The following is a 20,122-nucleotide window of genomic DNA, read 5'->3' as shown; positions in this document are numbered from 1 at the left end:
TAGTTGGGTTTCACTAGGGTCGAAATTTTGCCAGAGAAGAATACTGGCATAGGAGAAGAACATGAGAATGAAGGGTATTTGCATGGGGGTAGTTTTCATACTGGGTCATGAGATTCTGGATTGGGTAAGGAGGGTGATGAGTCACAAAAACGTGGTAACTGCGATGGTTTGGAGGTTTGGCGAGGGCAGTGATAGCAGCTGAACAGGGGTTTCAAGGCAGTGAGCTGGAAAGATAGGTGCTCTCCAGAGTGTGAGATACTTGAAAAATAATTTTGGAGGGGGTACTGACTGAAAAATGAAGGGAAAAGCTACATACCCTTTACCTTAGACCCTGAAAAATCTTTTAAAATAAATATAACTGAGGTTTAAATTATCTTCTGCCAAACTGCCAGTCAGCTTGCCTGTCTAAAGACTTCTTGTCTTCACCAGTAGGCACACAGCCCTGGCAAGACAGTGCTATCTCTGCGGACAGAGCTGCCTTCCCTCCGCTGCCTGCTTGATAGCGGGCTTCAGGAAGTGGCTCACACTTTATTTTCCTACCAAGACTGACAAGGCAAAGTCACATATTCTTAAAGTTTTCCAGTACTTTATGATCCCATTGTTTCCCTTTAGAGCAAATTCCAAGGTAAGGGAAGTAAAAATTATATATCCAGTGATCAGATGGGGAAGGAAGGCCCACTCAAGTTGTTTTAAGGAACATGTGGAGGGAGGCAAGTGGTGTTATGACAAAGCTGAATGGAATGTAAGCAACTTGGCCACAAGGAAGATGCTATTATTTTAAAGTATTAATACTCTTCCATTCATTCAACAAACATTTATTGGCCACCGATTATGTGCCAGTCAACGTCCTAGGTCAGTGGTTCCTCAACGTTTTGGTCTCAGGATCCGTTCCTTAAGAATTGGGAAGGACAATTGTTGAGGACCCCACAGAATTTTGTTTATGTAAATTATATCTATAATTATTGTTTATAATTATTGTTTTAGAACTCAAACATGAAAAAATTTTAAAATATTAATTTAAAAATATAAACCCATTACATGTTAACATAAATATCAGAGAAAAGAAAAATTTTTTTAAATTTTTTAATGTCTAGCAAGAAGAGGGCCATCATCCTACATTTTTCGCCAATGTCTCTCATATCTCGCTTACTAGAAGGCATCTGGGATCTCATATCTGCTTTGCATTCCGTCTGTTGCCAGATCGCGTATCATGTACCCTCTAGAAGATCCATGTGTACTATATATTCACGAGAAAAGGAAAGTTAAAAAGAAAAGTAACAGCTTAGTATCATCGTGAAAATAATTGGCCTTGAGGACCCTCTGGAAGGGTCTTAAAATGGGATCCTCAGGGGTGCCCAAATCATACTTTGGGAACCACTGTGCGAGGTATTGGTATACAGCCCTCAACAAGCAGAGACCAGCAGGAGAGAACATTTACAGGGATATATACAGAGCAGTGTGTTATGCTCTAATGGAGTACAGTGGTATAGTTCTGACTGTGAAGGTCAGCAGAGACTTTGAGAAGGTGTTGACATTGGAGCTGAACCTTGAAGCATGCGTAGATATACAACAGAGGTGAGGGCCTTCTTGACTGAGAAACTGTGAATAGTGTTCCTCAGAGTATAACCTGCATGAAGGGAAGTTACTGAAGAGAAGGCTGGAAAAGTATAGGGAAAGAACAGACTGTACAGAGCCTTTATTCTGCAGATGATGGGAAAAAATCTTTAGTGAATACATAACAAACATTAGCTGATGTCTGTGCCTCTAATCTATCTAGGAGAGGAACGATATTAGAAATTTAGTTCACTCACCAACCCACTGAGCTTTGAGTATTTAATTTGCATACCCGGATCTCTTGTCATTAAACTTACTCCCATTATTAACATATTTTTTCTGAACTGTAAATGAGCTATTGCTAGAGAGATGGATAATAAGATAAAAAGGGATAAACTATAGAAATTGCGGACCTCTTAGTTTCCTAGAAAGAGTGACCATTCTTCCAACAGTCTCAACAAAGCAAGAGGAGCAGCTGGCTTCCTGTGGGTTCCTGAAAGATCTTATTGCCGTCTCCAGGGCTCAAACCTGCTACACTCCCTCTGAACAAATACTTGACTTCAGAGGTTTTTAAAAAGTCTTATTAGAAATAAAGAAATGGACTAAGATCAAACTCACAAGAAAGAATCAAATGTAGCAACTGAGATTATAAAGTGAAGTCGCTCAGTCATGTCCGACTCTGTGCGACCCCATGGACTGTAGCCTGCCATGCTCCTCTGTCCATGGGATTTCCCAGGCAAGAATCCTGGGGTGGGTTGGCATTTCCTTCTCCAGACTCTTTACCCTCTGATAGACACATATTTTTTCAAAGGATAATTCTCTGTGCTTCCTTCTTTGGGTGTGTATCCCATGGTTCTAGGGGCTCAGGATACAAATATGACTTGAAGGGGAAGCAGAGACGAGAGTAAACAGTTCTAGGGGCTCCGTTTCTTTCCTCCTCTGTTTGCCTCATTTGAAGAAACTAACAGGGACACCACCTGAGAAACAGTTCACATTTTTTAATGAAAGACTTATGTGGGTTAGATGCTGAAAGACCTCAAAGCTGGATCCTGCTGCTGCTGCTGCTAAGTCGCTTCAGTTGTGTCCGACTCTGTGCGACCCCAGAGACGGCAGCCCACCAGGCTCCCCCGTCCCTGAGATTCTCCAGGCAAGAACACTGGAGTGGGTTGCCATTTCCTTCTCCAATGCTTGAAAGTGAAAAGTGAAATTGAAGTCGCTCAGTCATGTCCGACTCTTCACGACCCCATGGATTGCAACCTACCAGGCTCCTCCGTCCATGGGATTTTCCAGGCAAGAGTACCGGAGTGGGTTGCCATTGCCTTCTCCGAAGCTGGATCCTAGGTAACGCTAAACCGTTATTTAGAAATCCTAAAACCGAGCAGGCAGGAATGCATAATAATTCACTTTTCACTTAAGACTTATTAATCACGCCACATTATTAGTGTTTTTAACACCAGGTATATATTTACACATTTCCCAACTTTTACTGGACTTAAATCTTAGGGTGATGATCTGTTATGCCTGGAGTCCGAGTCCCCAAAACTGAGAGAATAAGACGTCCACAGCAATGCAAAAACATAAAGGGATTTTATTGCTAGCTGGAGCTAGGGCTCAGGTCTCATCCAGCGCAGTGGAATCCGACAAGAGCCCCGAGTTCTGAGTAACAACTGCTTTTATACAGGCGGTTCTTTGTCTCAGCAACAGTGTAGCTGGCGTGTGATGACTGGCTAAGCTGTACGCGTGCGTGAATTTTGAATCCTGCATCCCTATCCGGATTGGCTCAAGCTTGGCGCGGATGGGGACTCTCCTGATTGGCTCGGGGGTACAGTTCCCGGAATCATGACTCAGGTCTATGAGAATCCGAAACTTTTAGGCCTAGTGCAGCTTGCTGAGCCTGTCATGGCTCAGGTCAGGTCCTAACATTCCCCTGTCTTTTGATCATACAGAGGAATCTTCCTCTTTATTTTGGGGCAAGGCCTGATATTGTTGCCTGAGTACGAGTAGTTGGACTGTATTGATGCTTTGTTTTACAAAGGTTACAAGCTTGCTTAGGATACATGGGCCAAAAGTGAGTTTTAATAATAGCACTATAAGAGGGCCCACCAGGATGGAAATCAGCATTGTTAACCACGGAGACTGTTGGAACCAGGACTCAAACCATCCTTGTTGGGCCTCCCGCTCTCTTTTCCGTTGGGCCAGCCCTTCCCTCACCTTGGCCATAGATTTCTTACTACCCCGGTGAGGTCTGCGTAAAAACAACATTCTTCTCCCAGAGCCGCGCAGAGTCCCCCTTGTTGTAGGAAAATCAGATCTCACCCCCTTTGGTTTTGTAGGACTACCTCGGACAGGGAAGTTAGTGATTTTTCTAGGTGACTAATTGATTCTGTTATGCGTGTGATGTCCTCATCTACAGCTGCCCGCAAGGAAGTGAACCCTTGACCTTGGAGAGACAAGGCAGCTATCCCGGTTCCTGTTCCGGCGATCCCAAGACTGAAAATGGTTGCTAAAGTGATGGCTGTGATGGGTTCTCTCCTAACTCTTTTCTCTCCCAACTGATTTGTTGTCTCTCCAGCCCAATAGTTGTACATAACTTCTTCAGGGTGGTATAAGATTTTGGGCATTACAGCCACCAATTGCAAAACTCTCTACTCTGATTAAAAACTGATGCATGTAAACACGGAGTCAGCCTGGTATGTGAACAGACCCACCAACCTCCTGCCTCAGGCACAATCCATTTTGTTTTATCTAGTCTTGTAAGATCGGCTGTTTGGGCGCACAAGGAGGTCTTTTCAGGTGGAACAGTACCTAAGCAAAGTCCCCTTCCCCAAACTACTCTCATTGTGAGACTGACCCTACATTCTCCCCAGTGACATTGAGGTGGATTTGTGCTGGTGGACAGGTTGTAAGAAACATTTAAGCCTATTGCTTCATAAAAGGGAGGGTAAAGAGTATAACAGAGCCAACAGGATTGAGTTGCACCTGGGTTAGAATGATTTAGGGCTGCAAAGGCTGCCTTAACTAGATCTCATAATGGGTCTGACGTTCTTAAGTTGGGGATGGAGGACAAGGGGCTGAGGGCCTCTGTTTAGTTGAGCTGGTTCCCTGGCCAAGAAACAGAGGGCATAGGGCTCAGTGTTGCAGCCCCCTGAGTCGGGTGTGCCTTAATTACTTGTTGTGCGCCTGGATTTTCGACCTGATTAGGGCCCACACCTTGGGTCTGGATGGGTTCTATTGTCTGGCTAATAACCAGGATTCCCCCAGGCTTAGACTCAAACCACTCGGCGTAGAGTTGGAGACCCCACGTCAGCCCGGAAACCCAGGACCTTTCTAGTTTAGCTGACTTCTGATTGAACATTACTTTCACCTGGGCAATCGGGTCCCAGTGCTGCTTCCAGCGTGGCCCGACATAGTTCCCGAGCAAGTCCTGGTAATCCCGGTCCCAAGGTCCGCGATAGGGTTGGACGAACGAAAAGTTGACCAAGTCCCGGTTCCCTACCTCCCATTTCCACCTCCCGTCATTGGAGGTCACACAGCTCCAGGACCAACAGAAGTAATGTTGTGGCCCCCCACAAGTCTCCCAATTGTGTTTTTGTAAGTGTCCAGGGCATGCCCAGAATCCAAAGTTCCGGGTCTGGGCCGCTGTCCAAGTAGTCTTTATAAGGTCTTTAAGGCTAAAATACATATCTGGCCACCACGTGTTGAGGGGGTGAATTCCGGTGGTCAAATTGAGTACCTCGCGAGTCAGTCCGTTCCGAAGTGTCCAGGTGATCCTGGCAGGCTGCTGCGGGTTGGGGTTGGCTGTCCCAGGGTCGAAGAGGACACCTACCATCAGGAGGATCAAAGCGATTCGTCCGGGACCTGATGGATGAGTTTCATTTTTAGAGGATTGGAGGGATGCAGTGTCACCTTCCATTCTCTCCTGGCCGTCTCTTGTTCTTCTGGAGTGGCCCGGCGCACGTGGTTACCGTGCACCCAGGGTCCAATGCCGTCGACCTGCAAGGCAGTGGGGGTGGTAAGAAGAACAACATAAGGGCCCTTCCATCTGGGTTCTGATGTTTTGGACTGGTGCCGTTTGACCCAAACCCAGTCCCCTGGGCCGATGTCACGGGAAGGGACTGCCCCTTGTCCTGGCCCTCATGGATTTCTTTGACCAAAGTCCAGATGTGCATATGCACCTCACTCAAAGCTATCAGAGCTTCTCAGAACAGGCGCAACGAAGGAGGCGGCTCGACTTTTCCTCAAAGATAGGGCATATGGGAAGGGGACCCCCACAAACAACTTCAAAGGGGGTCAGGTTTAACTCGTAGGGGGTATTACGCGCTCGGAGGAGCGCAAAGGGAAGGAGAGTCACCCAGTCCCCGCCAGTCTCTATTGCCAGTTTTGCCAACGTCTCTTTTAGAGTCCGATTCATTTTTTCTACCTGTCCTGAGCTCTGGGGATTGTATTCGCAATGTAACTTCCACTTGGTCCCCAGGGCTGAGGCCAGTCCCTGAACAATTTGACCTTAGCCAAATTTGTTGGTCTCCTGACGGCTGCCCGCAGGCCGGCCCTAAGAGTCTGGCGGTACACTCGGAGACGCTCCCTACCTTCAGCACGCTCAAAATCCCAGTGGGGGTCGCGTCAGGGGAAATCCCTCATCAATTAGATTAGGCTGCATGGTAGGTCTTCCGTCTACCCCTGGAACGTTTTTCCGTGCCTCCGACAAGATCCGCTCATGCTCCTCTGTGGTGAAGAGCACCTGCAACAGCTGTTGACAGTCATCCCAAGTGGGATTATGGGTGAAAAGGATAGATTCTAGGAGATCAATCAGGCCCTGGGGCTTCTCTGAGAACGAAGGGGTTTCGGTCTTCCAATTATACAGATCACTAGTGGAAAAGGGCCAGTATTGGAATGTCTGTTCTCCATCTGGGCAGGCCGGCCCCACCCGAACAGGGAGCGCCCGGACCGTTGAGGTGGGGGCCTCCGGGTCGCCTTCGTCTGCCAAACCGAGGACCCCCCGGTCCTTCCTCGAGTCCCCTGGACAGGGCCCCCTTCCTGGGTTGGGGCCGAAGGTTTGGTGTCCCTTCGTGCTCCTCCGGAAGAAATCTGTGGTACCTGAGGGGGCAAAGGCCGGTGTACATAGTGGGGTGGGGAGAGATCGGTTTCCAGGTCAATTAGGTTAGGACATAGTGAGGATTCCTGGAATACTGGCTTCACCCAGCTGTCGCGATCTTTATGCTCTTCCTCTTTGGATGCCTCCACGACAAGTACCTGTGGGCCTAATGAGGTAGGGGATAGGGAAGTAAAAGGTTTCAGCCAGGCTGGTGGACTTTCCACCAAATCTTGCCAGACTAGGATGTAGGGTGTTTGATCTGGGTGTCCATATGGGTCGGGAGCGAGCACCTTCTCCTTTACCGCTCAAATGATTGGCAGGCTAAAGGTCCCCTCCTGTGGCCAACCAACATTAAAAGCAGGCCACTCGGAGGAACAAAAAGTTACTAATTTGTTCTTTACCCGCACCGATAGATTCTGTGCTCTAGACTTAAAATCAGAAAAATGGTCAGTCATAAGGGACAACGGAGTGGAAGTCTCTTGCCCCATGATTACAGAATAGAAAACAAGAGACAAGACGAACACACAGAGAACAGTGACAATGCCGGCACACACAAAGATGCGACGAACAGAGGAGAGACAAACCTCGGCCGAGAACACAGTACTAGGTCTTCCTGCCCCCCCCAAATCTTCCTATCCCTCGAGGTTACCTTACCGAAGGGCGTCCACTGCCCACTAGATTCGGGATCAAGAGAGACGCCCTCTTCCCCGCAGAGCCAGCTGCCTTCCAGCGCGTCTGCTGGGCCTCGGCCTTATGCTGGCTAGAGCAACTAGGTCGCCCCGGACCAGACCTGACACCGGTGTCCAGATACCTTTCCTCTAAATGAGGAAACCCTTTCTACCGGGAGGGTGTTATTCTTCTCAGTTAAAAGGGATCCCGGATGAGCCCCCAAATGTTATGCCCGGAGTCCGAGTCCCCAAAATTGACAGAATAAGACGTCCACAGCAATGCAAAAACATAAAGGGATTTTATTGCTAGCTCGAGCTAGGGCTAAGGTCTCATCCAGCACAGTGGAATCCAACAAGAGCCCCCAGTTCTGAGTAACAACTGCTTTTGTAAAGGCAGTTCTTTGTCTCAGCAAGTGTAGCCAGCGTGTGATGATTGGCTAACGGGTGTGAATTTTGAATCCTGCATCCCTATCCGGATTGGCTCAAGCCTGGCATGCATGGGGACTCTCCTGATTGGCTCAGAGGTATAGTTCCCGGAATCATGACTCAGGTCTATAAGAATCCGAAACTTTTAGGCCTAGTGTAGCTTGCTGAGCCTGTCATGGCTCAGGTTAGGTCCTAAACCCTGTCATGGCTCAGATTAGGTCCTAACACTACTTAGCAGTGAATAACACTGGAACCACGGTGTTGCATAAATACATGCAAGTCTAAGACATACCTGTACACTTGGGTACGTACCACGCCTTTAACAGTTCCAGAGCCCCCTCGGCCCGTCTACGCAGCTCCCTTGGGCCTAGAGGGCCGAGGTGGGGGGCGGGGGAGCGCGGGCCGCCGCGGAGGGGCGAAGAGGGCCGGCCGCGGCGGAGGGGCGGTTTCCTAGGCGACCGCTGAGCTGCAAGTGCGCATGCGCGAAGCCTGGCTGATGCAACCTCCCGCGCGCAACCGGGTCTACCAAGAGTAAGGAAGCCGACAGGGACCTGGGCGCGGCCAATCGGCAGCCGCAGGAAAGAGCGCGGAAGGGCCCGCCCCCGGCCCGGCGAGTGACGTCAGGCGGCGCGGGGCTGGTGGCGTAGCTGGCCGCCATCCTGCGTCTAGTCAGCCTGCCTGGAGCGGTGTTGCCGCGGCGCTGGCCCTGCGGCCATTTTGAGCTTCGCTTGCACCCGCTTGCCCTCCCAGACCAGCCCTTCCGGGGTCGCGCTGCTGAGGGGAATCTCCACGGTCCGTGCCTTCGAGGAAGCCGCCGCCGCCGCCGCCGCCGCCGCCGCCGCGGAAGGGCTCCTATCTATGGTGGAGCGGCGCGGGCCGGAGTAGGGCCCCTTCTCGCTGTCAGGATGGATGTCGCCTTGGCCGCCGCGTCTTGTGCCCGCCGTTCCGGACTGTGGCCCGCTGCCCGCGGCCGGAGCCGCTCTCCTTGTTGGCTCTTCTGCTGGCCCGGGGGTCGGCCTGGGGCACCCACTCCGCCGCTGGGGAAGGCCGAGACTGTGTAGGGCCTCGAGCTCCGCGTCCCTACCTCCCTGAGGGACTGCCGACTCCGGGAGATGGAGCCGGCGGCGGACGGCTCGCGGAAGCCGGACCCCCGCTTCCGGCTGCCCTCCTTCTTCCCTCGGCCTTCGCGATCAGGCACGTCCAGGATCCGCGCACCGCTCGCCCCGGAACCCGACCCCAGGCTGGCTCCCAGCCCCCCGCCCGAGGCCCAAAGCAGTTCCTGGATGCAGCTGCTTTCCCAGCTCCTCGCGCCGCTCCCGGGCTTGCTTCAGAAGCTGCTGGTCTGGAGCCAGCTTTTCGGTGGGATGATCCCTACCAGATGGCTAGACTTTGCTGGAGGCTACAGCCTCCTGAGGGCCCGGGAGGAGCCTGCCGCCCCCTCGGCGCCCAAAGCTCTGAGTTCGCTGCGGCTCGACCCCTCGGCCGACGCGGCCGCCGGTCCCCTTGACTGGCTAGAGGGGGGCCTCCACTGGCAGTGCTCGCCCCCAGATCTGGAATTAGAACTTAAAACCAAGGGAAGAGCTTTGGACTCCGCAGCCCATGCTTTTCTTCTGGAGCAGCCGCTGTGGGGAGTGGAGCTGGTGCCCCGGAGCGTCCAAGCGCGTCTGTTTTCCGACCCGGAGCTTGGCCCTTCGCCCTCTGGACCGCTCAACGTTCAGCGCTTAAGCAATGTCAGTGTTGTCTCCTATTTGCTGAACCCCTCCTATCTGGACTGCCTGCCCCGGGTTGAGCTGAGCTATCAGAGCAGTGTTGGAAGCTGCGAACTGGTCGATTTCCAGGCGCTGAGTCCAGAGAGCGGCTGCCTGGATGAGGCCTCGTCTTATCCCCAGCCGCTCAACGCAGAGATGGCTCCCGCCTCGTGGCAGGGATGTCCGCCTCTTTCTAGAGAAGGCCTGCCCGAAATCCACCATCTCCGCATGAAGCGGCTGGAATTCCTTCAGCAGGCCAGCAAGGGTCAGGCTTTACCCACCCCTGACCAAGATCATGGCTACCACAGCCTAGAGGAGGAGCACAGTCTGCTCCGGATGGAGCCGAAGCACTTCGGAGATAGTCCGACTCAGTATGTTCCTGCTGCTGGAGCCGTTCCCGGAACGGCCCAGGAACCCACTGAGGAGAAAACAGAATTGTTGATTAGAGAAGTTCCTTTTGGATTGGAAAGACAGAGCCCCTCCGGAGGCATTCCGTCTTGTGAGACTGGACAGGAGCTTGGAGAGGACCAAATAAGTGTAGTTGACTCTCCAGACATGGACGATGACCTTCCCATTTCTGCCAGACCAGCCTGTAGTAACAAGTTGATAGATTACATTTTGGGAGGTGCAGCCAGTGACCTGGAAACAAGTTCTGATTCGGAAGATGAGGATTGGGACGAAGACGTTGAGGATGACGGTTTTGATAGTGATAGCTCATTCTCAGAATCAGACCTTGAACAAGACTCAGAAGGGCTCCACCTTTGGAACTCTTTCTATAGTGTGGATCCTTATAATCCCCAAAACTTTACAGCAACAATTCAGACTGCTGCCAGAATTCTTCCCGGAAACCCTTCTGATTCAGAAAAGGATTTGTCTGACAAGTCTGACCTAGGGAATTCTCCCCAGACTGGAAGTCTTCCCGAGTCTCCTGATCATAATTCTGGAGATGATGATGACTGGGAATCTAGTGCAGATGAAGCAGAGAATCTCAAATTGTGGAATTCTTTTTGTAATTCTGACGACCCCTACAACCTTCTAAATTTTAAGGCTCCTTTTCAAACAGGGAAAAATTGGAAAAGCTGTCTTGACTCAGAGAGGCCATCTGAGCCCATTTCTGAGTGTCACACCTTACTTTCCTGTAAGGGGCAGCTGTTAGGGAGCCGAGAAAGTAAATGTCCAGACTTGGTACAGGGTGTGTTTCTTTCTCGAGAAAGACAAACACATATCCGGAGAAAAAAGGTTTGTTTCTTTTATCATTCCTGATAATTTGTGCTTTCTGTTGTGATGTGGAAAAGCATGAGTTTCCTGGAGCCATAATGGCTTATTTTTTAGGAAAGACTCCAAGCTCTTACACTTCGGTTGAGAAATGACCATCTCTCCTTTTCCCTCATGTAGAGTGTTGTTCTTGTCTGAATTGAAGGTGCCAGTGTATAGATGTTAGCTTGAGGGTGCTGTTTTCTTTTGGGTTGGCGGCTCTGGGCTGTTTCCCTTCAAGTTTCAACTTTTCACTTTTTTTAAGGAACAGAAAAATTAAACTGTGTGTGTGTACATGATTCAGTTCTAGAGATTGAGAAGGTCCTATTGTAGCAGTAGAGTTTTGTGGTATTAAGTGATGTCATTTACAGACAGTTACTCCTCCAGTCTCAGGATAACTGTTTTCCTGCCTCTCCGTTAGAACCCAAAGGGATGATGGTACCAAGTAGCGAATCATATTTGGTTGTTTGCCATGAAAGAAAATATTAGTTTCAGCACTAAAAGCATTTGGACATTAGGAATTTTGATTGACAGTAATACTGAAAATAGTATTACCTTTTCTTAAGATAGCAGTCCAGGTTGTCATTGGCCCACTATAGGTTAACCATTTGTAATTATGATGGTCACTTATTTGGTTTTCTTGAGTAGTTGTTTCCTATTCCCAGGCTAGTCTTAAAACTTCATGGAGCATTTATTTTACTCTTTCAACACATTCCAAAGGTAACCTTATTTGGGGAATCTTTTGAATTGCCTTTTCAAAAAAAATTCAGCTGAGGTTATTAATTGAAGAGAAATCCCCACAAACAGGGTATCTTTTATTGTGGAGCAAAAGTTTCTTTAATTACCTTTACTTTTATTTGGAAAGATAAAGTCATGGGTGAATTATTATTGACCTCAAATTCTGCTGCATCAGAGTTTCAAGTGGAAAGAACTGTAATCCATTGGCTCCAGTTGACCAGCTTAATCTTTGAAACTCTCCCTAGGGTAGAAAATGTCCCTAAATGGTGGTATTCTTATGTCTTAGCTGTAGACGGAAAATAAGGCATATTAAAAATTAGATTTTAGTTCACACTGTTGTTAATGCTGTCTTAAATGTTTTCCCTGTTTTTAAAAGGTCCCTGACAAAATGGCCTGTTTAGTGAATAGATAAACAAAGTGAGGCAATGGAATGAGCACTTGGCATCTAGAGACTTGTGTTCCCTACTCTTAAGTGGTTAGGGCCAACAGATTTAGGAAGATAGCCAGAGCTGGGAAGTAACTTGACCTCTCATGGCTTTGACTGACTAATTTATAGTAATAATAATAATGGCTATTGTATGAATTATTGTCTCTTTTTAGCTTGCTCACTGAGTGAAAAGTGAGATGAGTCAAGTAGATGTTACTATGCACTAGAAGCAACATTTATAAAAGATTATGTCTGAAATATGGTAAAGTTATTTATAACCTTTGACTACATCTCATTCTTTAGGTATACGGGAATAATGGATAGTTCACAATTCTTAGAATGAGGCTTTCAGATCTGGGAATGCTTTATTAAATGGCAAACATGGTGCAGGTTGTGGAGCTGGGCTGAGTTGGAATCCTGATTGCACCTCTGGAAGCTGAGTGATTTGAATGAGTCAGTTTACCTTGGTTTCCTTATCTATACAATGAAGATGATGATAATACATACCTTATAGGGTATGTATTTTTAAGTGAGATGAAAATTGTTAAGTACTTTGAAAAGAACCCGGCATATGGTAACCACTGTATAAATGTTATTTATCTTGGTGATAAAATGAATGAGTAATGCTAGAATGCAATATTTAGTAAGGTGTTACATATCTACTAATTGTCCTCGGGGGTATTCCTTGGCCTGATGTAAAGGGAATGAAAGTAGCCGGCCACAGTGGAATTAGCTCATGTAAGTAATGAATGTACTTTAAAACAAGTTTTGACATTTGGTGTTTGATATCTTAAAAAGATACTTCTATATTAGAAATTGAGTAGGGATTAAAAGGAACTGTCACTTACCTGTGATCATATATGTTGCAGTAGTCACAATTGCATGTATATATGGTGATAGGAGAATGAAGAATACAAAGAGGGTTTTTATCTTAACTACAAAGTCTCTTATAGTAACATAACCTTTTGCTAAGTCACTTCAGTCGTGTCCGACTCTGCGCGACCCCATAGACGGCAGCCCACCAGGCTCCGCCATCCCTGGGATTCTCCAGGCAAGAACACGAGTGGGTTGCCATTTCCTTCTCCAGTGCATGAAAGTGAAAAGTGAAAGTGAAGTCGCTCAGTTGTGTCTGACTCTTCGCAGCCCACCAGGCTCCTCCGCCCATGGGATTTTCCAGGCGAGCACTGGAGTGGGGTGCCACTGCCTTCTTCAACATAACCTTAAAGATACATTTTGTTGCAGTTTGAATACTAAGTAACTTTTTCTTCTGTGTTCTGATTATAAAAGTAATTAATACTACTACTACATGTTTATGATTCAAGAACTGAAAAACACTGAAAAGTTACTTTTTTAAAAAAAGAAATAGAAGTGAACTTTTGTGCTGTAATAAAAGCATTCAGGAATATATTTCTGAAATACTTAGGAAACATTTGTCATTTTGGAAGAGTGTACAAGTTTGTTTCTTCTGTTATATTTGAGATTAAAATTACTCTTATGTTTATAGGTAACCTTCCTTGAAGAAGTTACTGAGTATTATATAAGCGGTGATGAGGATCGAAAAGGACCATGGGAAGAATTTGCACGGGATGGATGCAGGTTCCAGAAACGAATTCAAGAAACAGAAGAAGCTATTGGATACTGCTTGACATTTGAGCACAGAGAAAAGATGTTTAATAGACTCCAGCAAACATGTTTCAAAGGACTTAATGTTTTCGAGCAATATTAAGATGATTTGACAGCCTCTGGCCCTAGCATACACTACCTCTTACTTGAGAGGTTACTTTTGAAAACAAAAGTTGGCAGCTGTCCTTCAACTTTTTCTTAGAGGATGTGCAGCTTGGATCCAGTGACCTAGTTTAATATTTTTTTGCAACATAGCCCACTCAGAAATGTCCAGGTTTGAAGCCAGGCCCTGAAAATGAAGGATGAGTTGGTGTGATTTCTAATCCTCCCTTTTTTGTTTAGTTGGATTTGTTCTAGGATGTTGTTTGCTTGCTGAAGTGAAAAGGGGACCTTTTAAGGTGTAATTTTGCACTTTAGAAACTTATTTTCTTGGGAAACAATATTTATAGGCTTCAAAGCCCATTTCCCATTCTAATTTAAATTATGTGCACCTGTCTAAAAACTCTGGGCTCTCCCCTCCCCACAACATTCTGAAATTATTGGGCTGTTACATTTTCTCTATATTCAGTAATTTGACCCTTCTACTTCAATGTTAAGAAAAATAATTTTGTATATACGACCAACTTAAAGTACGTTATTGTCTTTTTTTTTTTCCCCCCTAAAAATGACTCGTTGAAATGTGTGGTTGGTTTTTATTTCTAGGTTAGGCTCTACCTAGGAAACGTCTCCAAGGACTGCCACAAACCCTGTGTGTGCAGTACTTTCTGCTAGTTTGGCAAAGCTGCATATTTCTGCCAAATTTTAACATCTGATATATTTAAGTTCTTTGTAAACTCTTTTTTGGAGAGGATTCTGTATATGTTATTGTAATTTCCACTTGAGTGGTTCTTTGTGTCTTCAACAGGTAGAAATTGTTGTTTAAAGACTCCAGAAAGTAATGATTGTGTCATAGTTGCTTTTAAATTTAAAAGCTTAGAATTTTCTTAGGAAGAAGGACAAGAGACATCTCAGAGCAATTTGGTTTTGTTGTATATGCTTTCAAAAGAAAACCAGTGTTATTAATATCATGCCTCAGCACTGTCACTTTTATAACTTATCAGGGTGATACCGTACACTTGGAAATGGGCAGTTCTGAATTTTCCAGTTTGAAGTGTAAAATATAGACTTCAGTCAACATCCAAGTTTATTGTGTTCTTCTTTTTTAATAAGTAATGGCAAGGCCTATAGTTTCAGGAAAGATCTATAGATTTAAAATATCTTCATCCCAAAGCTTACTTTTGAATTGAAGTTTCTGCAGTGACTGTGTTTGGTTTAGTTAGCACTACATGATGTGGGTCTGTTAGGTTGAGGGAATATTAACCAGCAACTTTCTGGTCTGTTTTTATGTCACATGCCTCCTATTACCAGTGAAAGCATGAGCAGAATAGATGACCTCTTAATTTTGAAGTTGTTTCAGAGTGAGGACAAATTTTTCATCAGAAGTGCTTGCAGGACTACTACCTCAGTTTATAATCTACCTGGTCATTATGTTTTTTTCTATTTGGTTTGCTCTGAGAGTACAACAGCATAAAACTTGGTCAGATTTTTGCAGAGCTCTTTTTCAGTGTGTTTTGTGCCCCTCTATTTCAGGTAATCATAGGGAATGCATTTTAGAGTCTGGTGTAACACCATGGAAATGCTAAGTTTCAAACATCAGCTGTGTCAGTTGGAAAGAAGGTATTACTTGCCTAGAAAAGAAAACTGAAAATGTATAGGCATTCTTTTAAAACCAGACTGAAGTATACTATTTTATTTCAGAGACTTAGGTTGTGTTTTGGGATTTTAAATCTTGCACCTCTGCATATATGAAAATAATGGGTAATCTTTACATTTACTAGGCTTCCCTGGTGGCTCAGATGGTAAAGACTCCACCTGCAGTGCAGAAGACCTGGGTTTGATCCCTGGGTCAGGAAGATCCCCTGGAGAAGGGAATGGTAACCCACTCCAGTATCCTTGCTTGGAGAATCCCATGGACAGAGGAGCCTGGCAGGCTACAGTCCCTGGGGTCATAAAGGCTCTGACATGACTGAGCGACAAACACTTTACATTTACTGGATTTTGGAGAATTGTTCTCTTGAGATGCCAGCTTCACTACTCCAAATGTAAAAGCTTGGTGAAGAATTCTTCCATGTACTACCCTCCTTTAAAAGAAGTGATCAGACAGTGATGAGAAGGACAAAAGGGACCATTTTAAAGTTGGACAAGAGAAGAACAATTCTTAGCAGTTTTGTCCAGATCCTAATTGTTAGAACAAAGTTAAAACTTCAGTCTTAAAAAGAAAATCCCTTGGAAGTTTTAATTGAACATTTTACACACTTACAGTCTTGCAATGGTGCTTTATGTATCAATGTAGCATATGAAAGGCTTTGTGCAGACAAGTAAACATTTCCTTTTTTAAGTGTTAAAATGTGATAACACCATCTCGTCATCTTTAACTTAAAAGTATCAGATTTTATTTTTTTATGATTTAGGGAAGGTGAAGTTAGGGGACTAAAAGACTTCTAAGTTGGCTTCAGATCCAATGATTTAAATGAAACCAGTTTTTGTTGGGATTTTATAAAATTGTATATATAACTGTTAACTAATCTGTAAATTATAATAAATATATTTGCAATTATTAAATGTTATGTGATATTTTGGTTCAACTTAATTGTTTTTGGAATTACTGAGCAGGAGTTTCAGAATTAAGTCAGGTGTTTTTGTAGAAGCATTCTGCATAATGGCATTCTAACATGTATACTATCATGTAAGAATCAAATTGCCAGTCTATGTCTGATGCAGGATACAGCATGCTTGGGGCTGGTGCATGGGGATGACCCAGAGAGATGTTATGGGGAGGGAGGGGGGAGGGGGGAACGCATGTAAGAATTAAAGATTTAAAAATTAAAAAAGAAAAATAAAATGGGTCTCACTAAAAAAAAAGCATTATAAACTTAAAAGTTTCTGTACAGATTTATGTGGTTTAAAAGGTTATGTGACATGGTAATTGCTCTTCAGCTAACTGAAGAGGAGGAAATGGTTAAGGGGGTAAATATAATTGCAAACTACATTTCGATATTAGATAAGAGAAGTTGGTTCTTAGAGTAAGAAGTGCCCTTCTTAGAGATGGGATTCGATTCTAGAACTTGCCCCAGCTGTGTACTAATGCTGCAAAGAAAATAGTAAAATAGTATTCACAGAACCAGTCCATTCTAAAGGAGATCAGCCCTGGGGTTTCTTTGGAAGGAATGATGCTGAAGCTGAAACCAGTACTTTGGCCACCTCATGTGAAGAGTTGACTCATTGGAAAAGACTCTGATGCTGGGAGGGATTGGGGGCAGGAGGAGAAGGGGCTGACAGAGGATGAGATGGCTGGATGGCATCACAGACTCGACGTGAGTTTAAGTGAACTCCTGGTAGATGGTGATGGACGGAGGCCTGGCGTGCTGCGATTCACGGGGTCACAAAGAGTCGGACGCGGCTGATCTGATCTGATTCACAGAAGCAGTAAATTAATACGCTGGGATTAGCATAGTGTTTCTCCTAAGTAGCTGGGAAGTCTGCTGCTTTATTTTGTGCAATATCATTAATGATAACTGATACTGTCAATCATCATGTGCTCCCATTTACAATATTGAATAAATGTGATGGTAACATCTGAAAAAACAAACATCTTGAAGGAAAAAAAAGACATTTGGACTATAGCAAGCTTATTAATGGAATTAATTCTTAATTATAGCATTCTTAATTTAGGCATTTGAATTGCTAGGGGATCGCACAGAGTTGGACTTGACTGAAGCGACTTGGCAGCAGCAGCAGCAGCTAGTTAAAAATTATTAAAGGTGTATTTCTTAACTGGAAGGAAAGAAACAGTTGCAGATAAATCATTGTTTAGTACAAACTGAATTGACAGCCTAGGCTATACTTTTATTACCATCTTAGGGTTAATTTAAGCATTTTTGGCTGTCTCTCCCCCAGGAAGATGTATGAAAATAGTCATGTTCACATCAAGCCAGGTTTATTTTGACTATCCTGGTATCCCTATAGAGGTGGTGATGTTTGTTGTTTAACAGAAAGTTTAAAGCAAGTATTTAATTGCTGATCTCAGAAATTTTGAGTTATACACAGTTTTGGGAGTTTGTTGGTCTTATTTGGAGACTTTTTTGGACCCTCTATGCACCTTTTAAAAATGAAAATAAAATTTTTTTCTCATTTATAAAAGTGTCTAACACAGAGATGTACAGGACATCCTGGTACATTCTAAAAATGTATGTTGCGTACTATTTTTTTTTGGAGCTAAGAGACCTAATTTATTTATGTGTATGAAGAGGTCTTGATACTCTTAACTAATTATGGTACAAATATTGGCTATTTGGAATGTTCCTATATTGGAAATTAGAATTCTTATGGACTTAGTTGAATGCTTTGGTCAATATAAAATACAAGTCTTTTTCTCCTTGGATTTGCTCAAGACTGAGTTTTTACTGGTCCAAATGGCTCAGTGGGTAAACAATCCACCTGCAACACAGGAGACATAGGAGGCATAGGAAATGCAGGTTTGATCTCTGGGTTGGGAAGATCCCCTGGAGGGAGAAATGGCAGCCCACTCCAGTATTCTTGCCTGGGAAATGCCACGGACAGGGGAGCCTGGCAGACTAGTGCGTGGGGTCAGGTCGCAAAGAGCTGGACATGGCTCAGCATGTGGCACGTGGCACGTGACTTTAACACACAAAGGCAGCATGATACAGAGCTCCGCAGCCCTAGTGTGTAGTAAGTGGGGTGGGTAGATCTCACCCTGCTCACTTTGAGTGTTCGTAGAAGACCTGTAGTGCATTCAATTAATACATATTAGCGAGAGGTTTGAGATCAGGGAAGTTAAAGAGAAATGATTTTATACGTGGAATAGAGAACGCATGGTGGAGTTTGGGGTTATGCTATTACTGTGTAAAACTTTGAGCCACATCAGTGTTTTACCATTGACAAACTCAAGCTCATTAGGGAAAGATAGGGGAAATCAGACTTAGGGAAATTAGGTTGCTTGACCCAGGAAGAGGATACCCTAGAAATCTAATGGAAACAGGTCTAGAAAGCTGAACTATTAAGACACTTTGGAACGCTTTTTCATGTTTTGTTCTTTTATCCCATTACCCCTCTCTTTGTCTCAGTACTATTCTTCTTTTCTAGTTTCCTTCTGCCTTTGTTTGCTGAACATTTTATTTTCACTACTGTTTTATAGATCCTACTTAGCAGAGGAATGAGGACCTTCACAGCAAAAGAACAGCAGAATTGTCAGAGGTATGTTCATTAGCAATACTGTCCATCAAGATGACACTGCAGATTTCCGCACCAAAATGGTAGGCTAATATATACACTGCATTAACTTTTAGGAATATCCCCCAAATGTTCAAGGTCAAAGAGCGAGGTGGTTGTAAAACTGGATTATACTGCTCTGAAGCAAGCCTGTTTTTCTTAATGGGGTTCATGCATTGGCTTTGAAGGCAGAAACCAGAAAGGAGTCCCAAAAGAGTTTTTTTAAAAGTTGATCTGGGTATATGTTGTGGAAGGGTTGTTTTTAAAGACAAATTTCATCATGAGAAGACTTGTTTTCTCTTTGGATCTCACATATCATCGCCAAGAGAGCTCTGACAACCCTATCCTCCAACCCCTCCCTTCCCACTATCTTTAACCTTTTAAAATTGTATTCACTGCCCTAACCTTAACATTTTTACGTATTTCTTGTCTACCGCCACACTCTATAAACTCTGTAAGCATAGGGGTCTTGCTCTGTGTCTTGGTCCCTCTGTGAGCACACAGCCTAGGCCTGCAGCTGGCGCATCATGGTCAACAGACGCTTGAATGAGTCGGTAACTTTGTTTAAGTCAGTTCCCATACAGTCTTCATTGAGACTTTGTCAACACAGCCGTGTCTGATTAGACTCCAGTGTGCCTCAGCCATAGATGATACAGAATCACAGAACTGAAAGGTCCTTAGGGAGAAGCTGTAGCAGAGCTCTAAATTTTTAGAATGTAATTACAAATTTCAATTGTAATTGAAATTTGTGCTAGAGATACCTCATCAATTAATTTGAGTGTCATTAACAAGGTACAGGTTAATTTACAAAGTTAATATGTCAGCAAATCAGCTGAGACCTTTCTTTTCCAGGATTAAAGAGTACAAAGTATTGTGCATGTGTGCTAATTGCCTCAGTCGTGTCTGACTCTGTGACACTATGGTCTATAGCCCACCAGGCTCCTCTGTCCACAGGATTCTCCAGGAAAGAACACTGGAGTGGGTTGCTGCACCCTGCTCCAGGGGATCTTCCCCACCCACGGATTAAATCTGCGTGTCTTAAGTCTCCCGCATTGATAGGCAGGTTCTTTACCATTAGCACCACCTGTACTGAAGTAGTAAAAGTATTTTCCCCACCACACCAGAGGCTTCATTTCTACTCCTCTTTTTTAGAAAGAGTTTCTAGAGATGCTCAGTTGATTCCACCAGATGGCGTGACTTGCCATCTTAGAGTGCCTGACAGATTCCGGTCACTGCTAATCTGACGGCTGTTGCTTGGAGGTCA

At 45.0% G+C, this 20,122-nt stretch overlaps 1 protein-coding gene and 1 long non-coding RNA gene across 4 annotated transcripts; one reads left to right on the top strand and one right to left on the bottom strand.

Annotated features, from left to right (window-relative positions):
- Positions 1 to 3,125: 3,125 nt before the first annotated feature.
- On the bottom strand, positions 3,126 to 9,342 carry LOC128061197 (uncharacterized). Its single transcript, XR_008200712.1, has 2 exons — positions 8,033 to 9,342; positions 3,126 to 5,547 (listed from the first exon to the last, which is right to left on the bottom strand). It is a non-coding gene; the product is annotated as an uncharacterized LOC128061197 (long non-coding RNA).
- PPP1R15B (protein phosphatase 1 regulatory subunit 15B) lies at positions 8,566 to 16,110 on the top strand. 3 transcript variants are annotated; one of them, XR_008200711.1, is made up of 3 exons: positions 8,566 to 10,727; positions 13,412 to 14,159; positions 15,408 to 16,110. XR_008200711.1 is itself a non-coding variant. In XM_052653466.1 (2 exons), the coding sequence occupies exons 1-2, from the start codon at positions 8,853 to 8,855 to the stop codon at positions 13,631 to 13,633; spliced, it is 2,097 nt and encodes a 698-aa protein (XP_052509426.1). In that variant the 5' UTR covers positions 8,566 to 8,852; the 3' UTR covers positions 13,634 to 16,110. The 3 variants fall into 3 exon arrangements, 1 of the variants encoding a protein (XP_052509426.1); XR_008200710.1 differs by having other exon boundaries at positions 13,412 to 15,246; XM_052653466.1 differs by having other exon boundaries at positions 13,412 to 16,110.
- Positions 16,111 to 20,122: the final 4,012 nt, after the last annotated feature.

Source organism: Budorcas taxicolor, chromosome 16 (genome assembly GCF_023091745.1).
Source record: "Budorcas taxicolor isolate Tak-1 chromosome 16, Takin1.1, whole genome shotgun sequence".
In the NCBI taxonomy this organism is placed as follows: Eukaryota; Metazoa; Chordata; class Mammalia; order Artiodactyla; family Bovidae; genus Budorcas; species Budorcas taxicolor.
The sequence above is the reverse complement of the archived record's forward strand: the minus strand, read 5'-3'. Positions and strand labels throughout refer to the sequence as shown.